The sequence below is a fragment of the Pogona vitticeps genome, chromosome 2 (genome assembly GCF_051106095.1).
Source record: "Pogona vitticeps strain Pit_001003342236 chromosome 2, PviZW2.1, whole genome shotgun sequence".
NCBI lineage: Eukaryota > Metazoa > Chordata > Lepidosauria > Squamata > Agamidae > Pogona > Pogona vitticeps.
The window spans coordinates 17,614,107-17,627,795 of NC_135784.1; the positions used below are offsets into that span (position 1 = coordinate 17,614,107).

The 13,689-nt window shown below is 45.5% G+C and overlaps 1 protein-coding gene across 6 annotated transcripts; it reads right to left on the minus strand.

Moving 5' to 3' along the window:
- Nucleotides 1–1,869: 1,869 nt before the first annotated feature.
- Nucleotides 1,870–13,378, minus strand: LOC110069969 (uncharacterized). Of its 6 annotated transcripts, none has more exons than XM_078388111.1 (7): nucleotides 12,154–13,378; nucleotides 10,456–10,898; nucleotides 10,078–10,201; nucleotides 9,046–9,116; nucleotides 8,154–8,280; nucleotides 4,803–4,901; nucleotides 1,870–3,594 (listed from the first exon to the last, which is right to left on the minus strand). In XM_078388111.1, exons 1-7 carry the CDS (start codon nucleotides 12,314–12,316, stop codon nucleotides 2,390–2,392), a joined length of 2,232 nt encoding a protein of 743 aa, XP_078244237.1. In that variant the 5' UTR covers nucleotides 12,317–13,378; the 3' UTR covers nucleotides 1,870–2,389. The 6 variants fall into 6 exon arrangements, with proteins under 6 accessions (XP_078244237.1, XP_072844251.2, XP_072844246.2 ...); XM_072988150.2 differs by having other exon boundaries at nucleotides 1,870–3,597; XM_072988145.2 differs by having other exon boundaries at nucleotides 1,870–3,597; nucleotides 10,456–10,881; nucleotides 12,154–12,236.
- Between the last annotated feature and the right edge of the window lie 311 nt (nucleotides 13,379–13,689).

The window sequence follows — 13,689 nt, forward strand, 5'->3', positions numbered from 1 at the left end:
AAAGGAAGATCACTTTCGTGGGAATCAGACGTTCCTTTGGGATCCGCAACGCCGACTCTGAAGGGTTTCTTTGTCCGTTCGTTCCCCCCAGAAGACACAATTTAAAGCAAGGAGGCAATGGCGTAGGCTGCTTTTTGCTACCCCCGGTGCCCCTCGGAGAAAGCAAGCAAAGAAACACCCCAAAGAGGGGATGCCCCCACCTTCCTTTACCCGCTGTAGGCCACCATCAAGGAACAACTGTCCCTAACCCCCTTCACTAAGTATGGGGTTTGCCTTTCCCTGAGACGACCCTTTTACCAAGCCAGACAAATTGCAAGGAAAAGCCTGTTGGTTGAAGGAGAAATAGCTGATGTTATTTTGGCAATACAACCTTGACATCGGTTAGTAGTATATGTGGTATATAATTGTGTGCCAGTGGATCTCAAAAAAATTTTTTTAACAGAATTTATAAAGTTTGTTAAAAAAAACACCCTGAAGAATAAGAACATTCTATATTATAAACCGTTCAGTTCTTACTACAAAGCTGAAATCTTATTTACTTCACCTCTTTTTTTTCTTCCAGCTTAAGGACATTTAGTTTTTCATATAAGGGGGCAACCACATTACCAAAACATAATGGAAATACTATGGGTCTGGAGAAGACTGATCCACATTTTTTTTCCTTTTCCTGCATTACAGTAGATAATGCATTACAGTAGATTTCCTTTTCCTGCATTACAGTAGATAATGAGCCCAGATTTCCTCCCATCTGTAGTTTCCCCTCTCCACTAGGAAGGCTTCTACTTTTTAAAAAGATGAATAATTTAGGATCATTTCTAGCAACGGATCACATGAACACACAAAGCACCGTCCCCTAAATTCTTTCCTCTTACCTAGATGAAACATGCACACGGGACAACACCAACACACACTTCCCCCAACAAAGCCTCTCTCCCAAGACACTTTCTTATTTTTAAAAAAGCTTCCCTTCCTGAATAACACTGCTGTTTATATCTCATTTTTTAACAGCTGAAGGGGGGGAGACTTCTTTCCTGCTAATAGTTATTTGAACAGCACCCCCTAGAAGGCTGCGGGGTCCTACGATTTGGTCTGCCAGTTAGCAGCCCAGCGCCCATACATTGCAATAATGGAAAAGTCCTGCTTTTCCTTTTTAGTTTAAATTTACAAATCCTTGCCAGGTTCAAATACACCCACAGAAGCAGGAGAGGTGTAAAGAGACACTTGCCACTAGTTGGGATTGCCAGTTTACACAATGCCTTCTGCGAGCCTTACGGCACAGTAGTTAAACCGTGCTCAAGACTTGGCGTCGAGTCCCAGGTAGCTGGCTTGAGGTTCACTCCGCCTTCCATCCTTCCAAGGATGATACAGGTGTCTGGCCCAATACAAAGTCTAAAGGGCTAGACATACTTCAGTGTCACATGGACAACTACGTACGAAGAGTGTAATGGATGAAATATAAGAATCTTCCACTCACAGGAACAGGTAGTGAACGCTGAAAATATGCTTCCCTGCTTTACAGTTGGGTCAGCCCTATCCATAGGAGGAACTGTGCCTAGAAACAAAGCTAAACAACAGGTGACCCTCAGTGTTGCTAGAAAACAACTTCCATTAACCCTAGCTGGCTAGCCCCAGCAAGTTGGTTTGGCAAGACAGCCATCTCAAGTTCCAGTTTCTTGACTACAAGGAGATGAAGCCCAGATGATGTGCCATCGTCTGAGACCTCAAACTAAGTAGGCTTTGGGATCAGTGCATTTCCCCATATTTAGAAAAGAACATTTATCATTGCCAGGAAACACGTTTGCAGATTATAAGAAAACTAAAAGCATATTGGCAGTTGCATCAAGAAGAACCAAAACGAGACAGAAGGAATTACTTATATTTACCAATATTTATATTTTATGGGGGGGGGAATAAAAAATGGGGGGATTCAGAGAGTTGTGCATTATCAGTGGAATAGAAAAAAGCAACTCCTGTTTTGTTTGCCAGAGACTCCATCCACTCACAACGCTGTTTCTAGAGCAATGGGAGAGATTTGAGCCTTGCAGCTGGAAGGGTCTCCATGGTGTAAAACGTAGACTTAGACTTGTAGTGACTTTACCCACTGGGTTCTACAAGGAAACACAATGTACTGATTCTTCCCACGAAGCAGGATAGGTCTGAAACAGACTGGAATGAGCCTTTGTCTCTTCAATGTCTTGGTCAACTTCTGCAATCTCTCACATCCACAGATTTGGCCCGTTGTGGACTCTGTGATGACTTACAACCTAAAAATTGATAGTGAAACATTTCCCACATTGCTGTCATTTCTGCGTTTTTCTCCTGTGTGGAATCTCTGATGCTCTGTGAAATCTGACTCAGGAATAAGATTTCTCTAAGACTTTCATGAGTCTTATCTCTCTGTCACGTGGATCCGCTGGTGTTTCAGAAGGTGTGAGTTCTGGGAAAAACATTTCCCACACTCCTGGCACTTGTAGGGTTTCTCTCCTGTGTGGACTCTCTGGTGGATCACAAGGGTTGCATTCTCAGCAAAATATTTCCCACACTCTTGGCATTTGTATGGTCTCTCTCCAGTGTGGATTCGCTGATGTTTCAGGAGGCCTGAACTCTGAACAAAACATTTCCCACATTCTTGGCACCTGTACGGTCTCTCTCCAGTGTGGACTCTTTGGTGTTTCAGAAGGCCTGAACTCTGAGCAAAACATTTCCCACATTCCTGACATCTGAATGGTTTCTCTCCAGTGTGGACAGTCTGGTGTCTCACAAGCGCTGAATTGTAAGCAAAACATTTCCCACACTGCTGGCATGGGAATAATTTCTCTCCTGTGTGGACACTCTGGTGAGTCAAAAGGGCTGAACTGTAACCAAAACATTCCCCACACTCTTGGCATTGGTATGGCTGCTCTCCTGTGTGGACGCTCTGGTGTTTCAGAAGGCCTGAACTCTGAGCAAAACATTTCCCACACTCTTGACATCTGAATGGTTTCTCTCCTGTGTGGATTCTCTGGTGTGTGAGAAGGGTTGAATTCTGAGCAAAACATTTCCCGCACTCTTGGCATTTGTGTGGTTTCTCTCCAGTGTGCACCCTTTGGTGGGCCAGAAGGTTTGAATTGCGATTAAAATATTTTCCACATTCCTGGCATTTGTATGGTTTTTCTCCTGTGTGGATCATCCGATGCTTCACAAGGCCCGAAATGCAAAAAAATAATTTCTCGCAGTCCTGGCATTTGTATGGTTTCTCTCCTGTGTGGATTTTTTGGTGCGCCAAAAGGTTGGATTTGCGATTAAAATATTTTCCACACTCTTCGCATTTGTATGGTTTCTCTCCTGTGTGGACTCTCTGGTGCACCTGAAGGAAGAAATGCCTGGCAAATCTTTTCCCACATTCCTGACATTGGTATTTTTTTTCTCCCCTTTCGATTCTCTGGTGGCTTCCAAATTGCGGTTTATTATCATGAACTTTTCCGGACACTTTTTGTCGGAAACACAGGCTTGCAGCGTGGACCCTCTCATGCAGTGTAAGTGCCACGTGTTCAACAAAATATTTCCCACACAAGGTGCATTTGTAGGCTTCTTCTCTGGCACAACTTACTTCATCTGCTGGAACAAGAACAAGCAGAAAAAAATACTGAATTGTATTTGTGAGAGAAAGAATCCTCTGGAAGGGGAAAAATGTCTACATGGCCCTAAAGATCTCGTGAGGAAAACAGCAAGAGGAAAAAAGGATAGTGTTATTTCTTCTGCTTCACAGGAGTGTGGCACCTATGCATCTCTTGATCTTTTAGATCACTGGTTCTTAACCTTGGGTTACTCAGGAGTTTTGGACTGCAACTCCCAGAAGCCTTCACCACCAACTGTGCTGGCTGAGGTTTCTGGGAATTGCAGTTCAAAAACATGCTAATTGTGAGTCAACTCTGCAACACAGAGCTTCCACAGAGGGCCCTTCGGTGAACATGAACCCCCAACTCCCAGGGCAGGATGTGAGGAAAGAGCTGCCGGTCCTGCAGACCCTGGAGCCTCAAAGATCTCATACTCCGAGTCTGTCACTGATGGTGTCCCAATAGCCCAATCAACGGACAAGGCAGGAACACCCCAAGAGCAAAACAGGGGAATAGCTGAGTTTGAGGATCTCCAAGAAAGTATGCAGCTAGCTGGAGGGAAAGTCTGCTCAGGACAAAAGATCTCCTCAGAGGGACAGATTGTCTCCTTGGGGGGTGTGCGTGGAAAAACTCTGTTTCCCAAGAGGACCAGAGCCAACCAACTCTACAACTGAGTTCCTTTCCCAGACAGTCAAAAGTCTCCACCCACAGGTTGGGTGGGGGCGCAAGCCCAGCTAACTAAACCTTGAGTGAGAAAGGGCTGGTCACTGGAGACCCTGCGCCTCCGGTTCTTGCTTGTGACTGTGGTGTTTTCTGACCCCGGCTGTGAAGGATATTCTGGATTCTCCTGGTTTCGCTTCTGGGCTTTCTTCTTGGAATGGCTTGACCTGGACCCTTTTCCTTTCTGGAATTAGATCCTCTGCACCTGATCTGATGTTACAGTCCAGTAGAAACTCATTTTTATCCATCTTATCCATTTGTATATTTTTTTAAAAAAAAAATCCCTTTAAACATAATTCTTCCCTCTCGGGACTTCCCTTGAGTGAAAGAAGTCCTCGGTGAGAATGTTACACTTACAAGAAGGGAGTCATCTGGGGAGCCACTCAGCGGTTTTGAGTGCACAGATTGACCCAGGGGAGGCAATCATGGCGCCTCCCCACAGAAATGTTATAAAACCTCCTTTCCCCATTCTCAAGAAGCACCAACCTGTTAAGCACAGGTCCCCTTTCTCGTTGCCATGAAGCGGTGTGATGGTAGCAGGAAAATCAAGAGGTTCTGTGGCTGCCGAAATGTTTTCCCCGCCATCTGCCATAAGAAAAAGCACCTTGTTGTTTTGTTCCTCTCAGTAAGCCAGAATTTCCATTTTTATTTAAGAATGCAGTTAATTCAGCCCATACTATTTTTTTCCTTTTTCTCCTTTTATTTTATAACCCCATTATCAGTACAATCACATAATCAGCAATATATTTATCCATGCAAATAATACAATCCGTTCCCAGAGTCCCTTAATACAGTTATTATATCAAGCTTTTAAAAAAAACAGGCCAATATTCCAGCTGACCTTCTACTTAATTTCAAAAACTAATAAAAGGGCACCCAATTTCTCCGCTAAGCAGTCTAAGATGAGAATTTTTCCATCTGTGTCCATATTATCTTCATAAAGATATCCAAATATCTTCAGAAAGAAAGTATACTTATTCAAAAACACACCCTGTATTTATTTCAGAATCACTTGCATTGCTATCAGCTAAGGTAGATTTTTCTCCTTTCTTCACATCTGACCATGCTCCAGTAAAGTCCAGTGGGCTATTAATATTTCAATGAACAAGCCTAAGATTTGGAAACTAAGTTCCAGCATACTTACAAACCTGCAAATTACTGGGAAGGGGAAAAAATGATTCATTTAAAATGTGGTGCTGGAGGAGAGCTCTGCAGATACTATGGACTACCAGAAAGATGAGCAAGTGGGTCCTAGATCAAATCAAGCCTGAAGTATCTCTAGAATCAAACCTGATGAATTTGAGACTGTCCTACTTTGGGCACATCATCAGAAGGCAGAGTTCTCTGGAAAAGAAAATAATGCTAGGAAAAGTGGAAGGCAGCAGGAAAAGAGGAGGACCAAATATCAGATGGATGGACTCCCTAAAGGAAGCCATGGGCTTGAGCCTACAAGAGTTGGGCAGGACTGTGGAGGTCAGGATTTTCTGGAGATCACTCCTTCCTAAGGACGTGATAAGTCAGAGGTGGCTTGATGACACATTACAACAACTAGATTAATGAAAGAGAAGGAGGTTGCAAGAACAGTAAGGAGATAAAATATTTATTTATGTATTTATTTATTTACTGTATGTATTTATGTATGTATTTATTTATTTATTTGGTTTTTACCCCGCTCCTCTAGACAACGTCTACTCGTCTATTCTTCTGATAGACTATCAGAAGAATATTAAAAAGTCACACTCTAAATACACACACACACACACACACACACACACAAACACACACACACACACACACAGGTGCCTCGTTTAATCAGCGCACCGTTTAACGACGAATTCGCATAGTGATGCAGATTTTGCGATCGTTTTTGCGATCACATTGCGATGTTTTAATAGGTAAAACATCGCATTGCGATGATCGGTAAGCGTTCGCTTACCAATCTTCGCATTGCGATGTTTTCAGAACAGCTGATCGGTGGTTCCAAAATGGCCGCCAGATGAAGAAAATGGCCACCTGCAGCGTTTTTGCGCCGATTCTTCGCTTACTGAGGCAGCGAAAATGGCGGCCGGATTGAGGATTTCCGCTTAGAGGTGAGTTTTGTCCCCATAGGAACGCATGAAACGGAGTTTAATGTGTTCCTATGGGGGTTTTTGCTCCGTATAGCGATGTTTCCGGATAGCGACGATTTATCCGGAACGGATTATTGTCACTATGCAGGGCACCACTGTATATTGAATTGATAAAAACTAAAGCAGAACTGGAAGCCTTAGATACAATGAAACCTCAAGGAGCTCTAAAAAAAGGAACTGTTATGAATATGGAATTTAAAACTCTAAATTGCTATCATATGAAAAAAAAAGGAGGACCACGAAGAAGAGATACAGGCAAAAGATAAGAAAATAGTAACACCACAGCAACAGTTATCTAGAACTTTTAAGGAATACTTTGAAGTTCCTGCTACTAAAAAAAGTAACTTTTTCCTGCTCTGTGTCACCCTCATTAAACCTTCCACTTAACATGGCAAGGGGGCTTTTTTTCTTTCTTTTCCCCTTAATTTAATCCTTTCCTGCCATCCATCATCACACAGGCTGTGAAGGAACATCCTCCAGATCATGCTGTCAAGATGAAAACCCCTTTCCCAACCTCAAGCTGCACCTCTCCAGAATGTCCTGATGCAGGGCTGGCGAACTTTTGCGCCCTTGATGAAGGTGGGCTCTGCTTCTCATTGTGCTTCACCCTTGGGCAGGCTGGCCAGGACTGGTGCGATTTGGAATCCAGCCATTCTGGGAGGCCCCGAGGAGTTCCTCAGCCCTGCATTAAGGACCTCCTATAAGCAAGAGGTTCAGGAAGCCTCATGGCTTCCTTGCAATACAGTAGTACCTCGGTTTACAAACGCCTCAGTTAATGTAATTTTCAGTTTACGAAAGGAAATCCATTGAAAATAATGCCTTGGTTTACGTTTTTTCCCCAGGATGCATTGTACCTGGAGGTTTATAGCGCCGCCTCCCCATTCCTATGGCAATCTGCGTTTTGATTTACGAATTTTTCGCCTTACGTAACGTCCCATAGAACGCATTAAATTCATAAACCAAGGTACTACCGTAAATCAAAATTAAATTTTTATTTAAGAAATCACTTTCATAATTGGGTAACATCTTTTTAAAAATCCCCCTTATGCCTCACCATTGAAGGATCTGTTCTCAATCATCCTAGAGTGCAGGACACACAACAGCCGCCTAGAGTGGTCTTAACTGACCAGATAGGTGGGATATAAAATAAATAACATAAATAAATAAATAACATAAATAAACAATGGGCTCAAGTTAAAGGATGCCAGATTTCGGTTGAATATCAGGAAAAACTTCCTAACTGTTAGAGCACTACGACAGTGGAACCAGTTACCTTGGGCGTTGGAGAGTGGAGGCATTCAAGAAAAACATAGATAAGCATCTGGCAGATATGCTTGCGTGTTCCTGCACTGAGCAGGGGGTTGGACTTCACAGCCTTGTAGGCCCCTTCCAACTTCACTTCTCTATGACTGCCCAGGCTGTCAAAGGCTGATAGAATTCAGCAATGATGGGAAAACCCTAGGAGTTCCACAGCACTGCTTAAAGCAGTGGTCCCCAACCTTGGGCCTCTAGATGTTCTTGGGACTACAACTCCCTGAAGCCTTCACCACCACCTCTGCTGGCCAAGATTTCTGGGAGTTGAAGTCCAAGAACACCCGGGGACCCAAAGTTGGGGAATCACTCGCTTAAAGGATTCCTCACAAAAAACAATAAAGTTAATAGTACTGTTCCTCCACCTAGTGTGAAGCCAGAAGAGAGGAGGTCTTACCAAAAGAGGCCACGATCGAACGATTCTCCTCCATGACTTCCCTGTGGAGGAATCTCTGGTCTGGATCCAGCAGTACCCATTCCTCCTGGGTGAAATTCACAGCAACCTCCTCGAAGGTTACCAGATCCTGGAGGAAAATAAAAGATTTTCTGCTTACAATTCTGGTCTAATTTGTGAAGTAAAGTTAAGATGAGAGGGCAGGGATTTATGCTGCAGGACTCTGACTTCCAAGAATGGAATTCATAATTTTCCAACAGGAAGTTCCTGTTACTAGGAATTCCAATGGAACCAACACTCCTTCCAGGACAGAGGCCACATGCCTCTTAATTCCACTTCTTCGTGAATGAACACAAGAGGGAGAGAGCTCTCTCCTTCAAGTCCACTTCCCAGAATCCCCTTAAGAGACGGGGAGAGATCTTGAGGGATGGAGGGGAAGATTTTACTTCTGGATAGGACCAGGGCTAGAAGTGGCCAATGGGGGCCATTCAAGAATGTAAACAAAACCAAGGAATTATATAAAGAACAGAAACAAGACACAACCAGATAGCACATGTTTGTTCCCTTTTTTCCTTGTTTAACCGGATTGGGGAAGAACTGGAAATCTTAAAAACTGCTGCTTCTGGAAGTCTCCAAAACTGGGAAAAAGCTGCTTTGATGATGATGGAGTTTTAAATTTTGGCAGGTTGGGGCAGTCGAAGGGTTTGCAACAATGGCCTTGAAGAAATACACATTTCCTTCTCTGCTTCAGATCCCAAGTGAGCCACTGTGGGAAGAAGGATGAGGGGCTAAAGCAGGCCTTTGGGCTGCCCCGGCAAGACACTCTTGGTGTTCTTTGCTCTCCTGGTGGAAAAGAGAAGGAAACAATCTTCTCCGAAAGGCTTTGCTCTCCTACCTGATCCAGTTCCTCTCCATCGCAGGGAAGAAGAGATAAAGGACCGCTTCTTCCACATAGCCTTCCAGCCCCTGGAGAAGAGACAAAAACTGATGCATCAACTAATCTCACATATTGAAATAACAACCTTAATAACACTGATTAATTAGAACAACAGCAGCCACGAAATTAAAATACCCCTGCTTCTTGGGAGGAAAGCAATGACAAACCTCAACAGCATCTTAAAAAGAGACATCACCTTGCCAACAAAACTCCGTAGTCAAAGCTATGGTTTTTCCTGTAGTGATGTATGGAAGTGAGAGCTGGACCATAAAGAAGGCTGACCGCCGAAGAATTGATGCCTTTGAATTGTGGTGCTGGAGGAGGCTCTTGAGAGTCCCCTGGACTGCAAGGAGAACAAAACTATTGATTTTAAAGGAAATCAACCCTGAGTGCTCACTGGAAGGACAGATCCTGAAGCTGAGGCTCCAATACTTTGGCCATCTCATGAAAAGAGAAGACTCCCCGGAAAAGACCCTGATGCTGGGAAAGCGTGAAGGCAAGAGGAGAAGGGGATGAGAGAGGATGAGATGGTTGGACAGTGTCATCGAAGCAACCAGCATGAATTTGGCCCAGCTCCAGGAGTCAGCAGTAGACAGGAGGGCCTGGTGTGCTCTGGTCTATGGGGTCACAAAGAGTCAGACACGACTAAACAGCAACAACAACATTGAGGTCTTTAACCTCTTATTGGAGGAAATGTGGTTCTAAAGTTCCCCTATATCTCTCTGGATGTACAGTACTGTTACTGTTGCAAAACACCCTAAATATAAAAGATGATCCTCCTCCCCCCCTCTTTGTCGCCTCCTCAACTCAGTGAGCCACCGGTCGTAACTGTCTAAACAAAAGCTTCCCTCCACAGGCCAAGGAGGTGACAAACAAAAAACCGACAGCCAGATCCTAGTACACACCCTCAGGGTAAAAAGTTTGGAGACCCCTGCTATAGAGAAAAACATCCAGGATAAACATGCACCCACTCCCAGCAGGGATCCTTACCCTTCAAGGGGGCATCATCATCATCATGTTCCTCCCCTCTTGGGAGCATACTCTGCCTCCTGTCCAATGGGGTCTTCTCTGTACCAATGAAATCACTCTGAAATTCTGCTGTGAGGGGTTTGATCTGATGGAGCAGTTGAGGACCGAGGCCATGGAATTTGGAAAAGGAAAAGAAAAAGGATAGTCAGAAATCTTGGCAGGCGAAATTCTGACATGTGGGAAAATGGACATCCATCCAATGACAATGGGAAGAAAGTTTGAAGATTTTTTTCCAACAATCTCTGAAAGTGAGGGCGTATATTCCCCTGTGCCTGGAGTCCAGAGGCCATAGGCTCCCCACCTGGGCATCACAGTTACCTGGAGGAAATGCTCTCTCACCTGCTGCTCTTCCTGCCTCTTCTCCTCGGCCTGGCTCAGGAGGAAGCCTTCGGCCAGGGCCACCGCCTGGGAGCTGGTCTCCGCTCCACATTCCCTCACCCAGCGCTCCAGCTCCAGGGGAAGAATTGTCAGGAACTGCTCCAGGATCACCAGGTCCAGGATCTGAATATTCGTGTGCTTTTCTGGCTTCAGCCACTGATGGCAGAGATGGTGGAGTCGGGTGCAAGCTTCTCGGGGGCCCTCCGCCTCCTTGTAGGTGAATTGTCTGAAGAGCTGGCACTGCTCCTGTGAGCTGACCATGCGCTCATCCAGGTCATCCTGGCCCTTTCTTTCCCACAACTCCCCACTCCTTCCGCTCTGCATCCTACGGGGGTCACTTTGTACTCCAGTGCCAGCCGAGTCTTCTTTCTCCATCTTCAACCCGTGCTGCAAGGAAACCTCCACTGGAATCAAAGAACAACCCTCTTGAATTCTTTTATTTATTTAAAATATTTTAACCACACCTTTCTCCTTGAAAAGCATTCACGGCGGCTTACATCATTATAAAAAAACAACATTTAAAAGCTAAAAAGAGTACAAATACCTAAACAGAATTAAAGAAATACTATTTTTAAATGGGAAACCAAATCAGTACTAAAAACATATTAAAAAGCAACAAGTCACAACAATCCATTTAAAAACCTCTCCATCAGACAGCCTGTCACGAAGGGAAAACCTGCCTGAAGGGAAAAGTCTGAGCACAAAATAAACCTAAACCTTTAATATTTTGAAGAGCATTTCTCCCATGATCAGGTATTATTCCCCCCTCTATTCAGCATCGGTTAGGCATCATCCTGAGTACCATGTCCGGTTCTGGACATTGCAAGGATGCCAAGAAAGTGGAGCAAGTCCAGAGGAGGGGAACAAGGATGATTGGGGACTGGAAACCAAGCCCTCTGCAAAAAAAAGAACCCGGCATGTTTAGCTTTGAGAAAAGAAGGCTGAGTAGAGATATGATGGCACGGAAGCCAGATTTTAGGCTGAATGTCAGGGAAAACTTTTTAACTGCTAGAGCAGTGGGACGATGAAACCCACGACCTCGGGAAGTGGCGAGCGCACCAATGCTGGAGGCATTCAAGAGAAAATTGGACTATCATCTTTTGTCAGATCTGCTTTGATTCGGATTCCTGCATTGAGCAAGGGGGATTGTTTGTTGGGCTGGATGGCCTTCGAGTTTCCTCCCGACTCCATGATTCTAAGGACTGCCAAGATCTTTCCAGGAAAAAATGTCTTCTCGGGAGGGGGGGGGTTCGATCCTTTCCTCTTCCTTTTCTTTCGGCCTCCTCTGCATTGGACGGTCACCGTGACTTTTAGGAAAGAGCCAAACAAGGCCCTTTCGGCATCATCCGCTGGGAAACTTCTCCCTCTGGTCTTCCTCCTTGGCTGGGGCAGGGAAGGGAGGTGCATCCTCGGCCCTTCCCGAAAACAGAAACCTGCTTCCCCATCAGAGCCACGGAGGAGATGCTGGCGCTCAGGAAAGGAGGTGGGGGGGGGGGAGAGAACCACGTGGGCCATTGCTTCAGGCAGCAAAATCTCTTGGGCCACCGCTGCTCTCTTCAAGGCCCTTTCATCCTCCCTAATTGGGGCGGGTCTCTCTTTCCTGTATCCTCTCAGATTCCCCGCCACATCCTCCCCTGAACCCCCCTGAGCCGGACTCACCCTCCAGCCCACCCTGGTGGGAATCGATCGTGCCGGAGGATCCCTGCAGGGCGAGGCAGCCCTTGGAGGAGCCGAAGGCTCCCGTTTCCTTCCGGAGGGAGAAAAGGAGGACACAGGATGGGACTTTATATTGAGGGACTCTTAGTGCGGAGGACCTTCCCATTCCGGTCCACCCGTTTCCTTCCCGTCTAGGAAACAACTCTATGCGTTTAACCCTTCGATAGAACGTGAACTCATCCCACGGCCATCACGTTTTGGCCTCTCTGGCGCTAAGGTCTCGTACCCCCTCTTGGCTTGGAGGGAAGGGCTCCGGGGGGATTCCCGGGATGTTAGAGCAGTACAACAATGGAACCAGCGATCCAGATGATTATTGAACTGCTGTTGCTTTTGTTCCCAATTTTTTTTCTTGACCCCCCAATTCCATTTCGTCCAACTCTCACTCAACCTTCTCATCAACCTCCTCCATTTCCAAGACTTTGGACGAATCCTTTTCAGCCGTCCAGGATTTCCTTTAATTTAATGCTATCATTCATTCATTCATTCATTCATTGGCTGACCATCTCCTGTCCTACTTATTTCCTCTCCAGTGACTGAAATCAATACGCTGGGAATTGTGAAGGGTTTAACCAAGCCAGGCACATCCAGATGAATCCCTACAGGAATAGGAATTCCTTGCTTGGGGTAGGACTGGATGCCCACCTCCCTCAAGGAGGACCCTCTCCTATGCACAGAACTGCCTGCAGAGGTGGATGGCCAACCCCCAAATCCTAGTCTGCCTCCCACCAAACTCATCGAGGTGCAACTGCTCCAAAATACCATTCCTGATTATGACCAATATGGGCTCCATTCTTAAAATACCGTTATTACTGTATTGCCATTAGCCATTTCTCCTGCTCTAGGTCCGAAAGGGGCAAACCAGGATCCTTGAAAAGTTCACCCCTGGAGTGCTCGAGAGTCCCAGTGTGATTGTTCTGATATTGAGTGAGGCTGGGACCACCTCCAGAGGTACTTCCCAGAGTGTACCTTTGGTCTATTCAAAAAGAAACACTGAGGGACACCTGAGGGGCATGATAGAGGACTTACAAAACATGTGTAGGGAAAGAGACGGCATAGGGCGCTATTTTGGCGGGAAAGGAGGAGAATAAAAAGGGAAGGGAAGAAAAGGAGGGGGCTCTACTGGATACAGAAAAAGGGAGGCGTGTTGGACAGAGGAATGGAAAGAAGAGTTAGTAGAGCTAGTGGAAGAAGATCCCTTGGCAGGGGAATGGGTAGAGTTTAAAATACCCAGAGAATCTGCAGAGAGACAGAGTAGAAAAGGCAAGTGTACCAAAAGCCACCTTATCGTGGAGAAACCGAGGAAAGGGAGAAAAGAAAACAATTGAAAGTCTGGAAGCAACAGGAGCCGCAACAGAGAGAACGAAGACAGAATTCAGAGAATCCTGGGAAGCCCCATGGGACCAGTCCCTTTCGTCCCAACTTGAGACAAAACCCGGGCACAAAGGTCTGGGAGCTCCAGGTGGGATGGATCTTTCACTC

Bases quoted from the DNA above. Each gene is read 5' to 3' on its own strand.
- LOC110069969 (XM_072988150.2), bottom strand. From the start codon at position 12,316: ATGGGAAGGTCCTCCGCACTAAGAGTCCCTCAATATAAAGTCCCATCC. The intron at 10,899-12,153 runs GTGAGTCCGGCT...CTTTGATTCCAG, and splicing joins CCACCAGGGTGGGCTGGAGG to TGGAGGTTTCCTTGCAGCAC. The intron at 4,902-8,153 runs GTAAGACCTCCT...TTCTTATGGCAG, and splicing joins TTCGATCGTGGCCTCTTTTG to ATGGCGGGGAAAACATTTCG.